The sequence below is a fragment of the Struthio camelus genome, chromosome 13 (assembly GCF_040807025.1).
Source record: "Struthio camelus isolate bStrCam1 chromosome 13, bStrCam1.hap1, whole genome shotgun sequence".
Taxonomy (NCBI): Eukaryota; Metazoa; Chordata; class Aves; order Struthioniformes; family Struthionidae; genus Struthio; species Struthio camelus.
The window spans coordinates 2,214,979-2,216,551 of NC_090954.1; the positions used below are offsets into that span (position 1 = coordinate 2,214,979).

Below are 1,573 nucleotides of genomic sequence, written 5' to 3' on the forward strand. Positions count from 1 at the left end.
TTATCTATAGCTGAAGACAGCCCTCGCTACGCTAGTTATACTGAGAGATGTTTCAAAGAAGCACAAGCCAAAAAGGCTGGAAATGCTCTGAACTGAAAGGTTTGAGCGTACAGAATTTTAGCCCAACTGTCACTCTGTACAGAGTGAACCAGACCAATGTTTGATGCCATTCACCTTAAACATTTCCAGACACTAATTGCACGCAAAGTCAGCAAACAGAGTTAGAGTTTATTAGACAGGACTTATCTCCCTGTTAATACCCTTTTTTAGTCACGTGAACACACTCTGTAACAAGAAGGTGATAATACAGGGAGGCAGCATCTCCACAATAACTTGTTTACTGGTCGTTTTCATAGTCAGCAGGGTTCTTCCTCTTCAGTCTCTCAAACTCTTGCATCCCCCAGGAGTAAAGGAGATAGGCTCCCATAAAGGCTGAAAAGAAAAGAAAAATTAGAAGCTGCACTGCACCAACCAGCAGAGGGGCCCGAGTTAGCGGCCTTTACGCCGCTCCTGGGACGAGGGAACGCTATGCGAGGTGCTCCAGCTGCCGGCGGCGGGCGCCCTTGGCAGCCCCTCGGTGTCCTTGGAAGCTGCAGGCGCCCTGCCAGCCCCGGCCATCTCCTGTCCCCGAAACCGCGGGGCCCAGGGAAATGGGGGGGCTTATCCCCCCCGGGCCGGGCCCCAGGCGGCTCCTGACGGCCCCCCCCCACCCCGGGCCCCAGGCGGCTCCTGACGGCCCCCCCCCCCGGGCCGGGCCCCAGGCGGCTCCTGACGGCCCCCCCCACCCCGGGCCCCAGGCGGCTCCTGACGGCCGCCCCCCACCCCGGGCCCCAGGCGGCTCCTGACGGCCGCCCCCCCCACCGGGCCGGGCCCCAGGCGGCTCCTGACGGCCCCCCCCACCCCGGGCCCCAGGCGGCTCCTGACGGCCGCCCCCCACCCCGGGCCGGGCTCCTGACGGCCCCCCGCCCCCGTTGCCCTCCGCGGTCCAGCCGCACTCACGGGGCACGACCTTGAAGACCTGGGAGCTGAAGCGGCGCCACACGTTGGGCAGCCCGTGCGAGAGGACGTTGGAGAAGGCGCGCTGCTCGAAGGGCGACAGGCTGTAGGTGATGACGTGCCGCACCCGCGCCAGGTTCCCGAAGTGGATGCCCATGGCTCGGCCTCGGCCTCCTCGGCACCACCACCACCCCGCCGCCCGCTCCGGTCACCTTGCTGCCGGCCGCCCCGCTGCCGCTGCCGCTGCCGCCTCCGCTGCCGCCGCTTCCGCTTCCGGGGCGCGCGCTGCCCGCAGGGCGCCGCCGGCAGCCGTTGGCGCCGCGCGCCCGCCCCGCCCCGGCCGCTGCCCCAGCGCGCGCGGGAGCCCAACGGTCGGTCCTCAGCCAGCCCGTCCCGTCACGCCGTCAGCCAGTGGCCCGTCAGCCTCTCAGCCTGCCCCCCCCCCCCGTCAGCCTGTGCCCCGTCAGCGTGTTCCCCCGGCAACCGGTGACCTGTCAGCCTGTGGCCTGTCAGTCTGTGTCCCTGTCAGCCTGTGTCCCTGTCAGCCCGTGGCCTGTCAGCCTCTGTCCTGTCAGTC

The 1,573-nt window shown here is 66.9% G+C and overlaps 1 protein-coding gene across 1 annotated transcript; it reads right to left on the minus strand.

The window, feature by feature from the left end:
* Positions 1–208: 208 nt before the first annotated feature.
* UQCRQ (ubiquinol-cytochrome c reductase complex III subunit VII) lies at positions 209–1,282 on the minus strand. Its single transcript, XM_068959959.1, has 2 exons — positions 1,000–1,282; positions 209–432 (listed from the first exon to the last, which is right to left on the minus strand). Exons 1-2 carry the CDS (start codon positions 1,151–1,153, stop codon positions 338–340), a joined length of 249 nt encoding a protein of 82 aa, XP_068816060.1. The 5' UTR covers positions 1,154–1,282; the 3' UTR covers positions 209–337.
* Between the last annotated feature and the right edge of the window lie 291 nt (positions 1,283–1,573).

Excerpts from the sequence above, each read along its gene's own strand:
- UQCRQ (XM_068959959.1), bottom strand. The coding sequence starts at position 1,153 with ATGGGCATCCACTTCGGGAACCTGGCGCGGGTGCGGCACGTCATCACC. Across the intron at positions 433-999 it reads GGTCTTCAAGGTCGTGCCCC|CCTTTATGGGAGCCTATCTC; the intron begins GTGAGTGCGGCT and ends TTTTCTTTTCAG.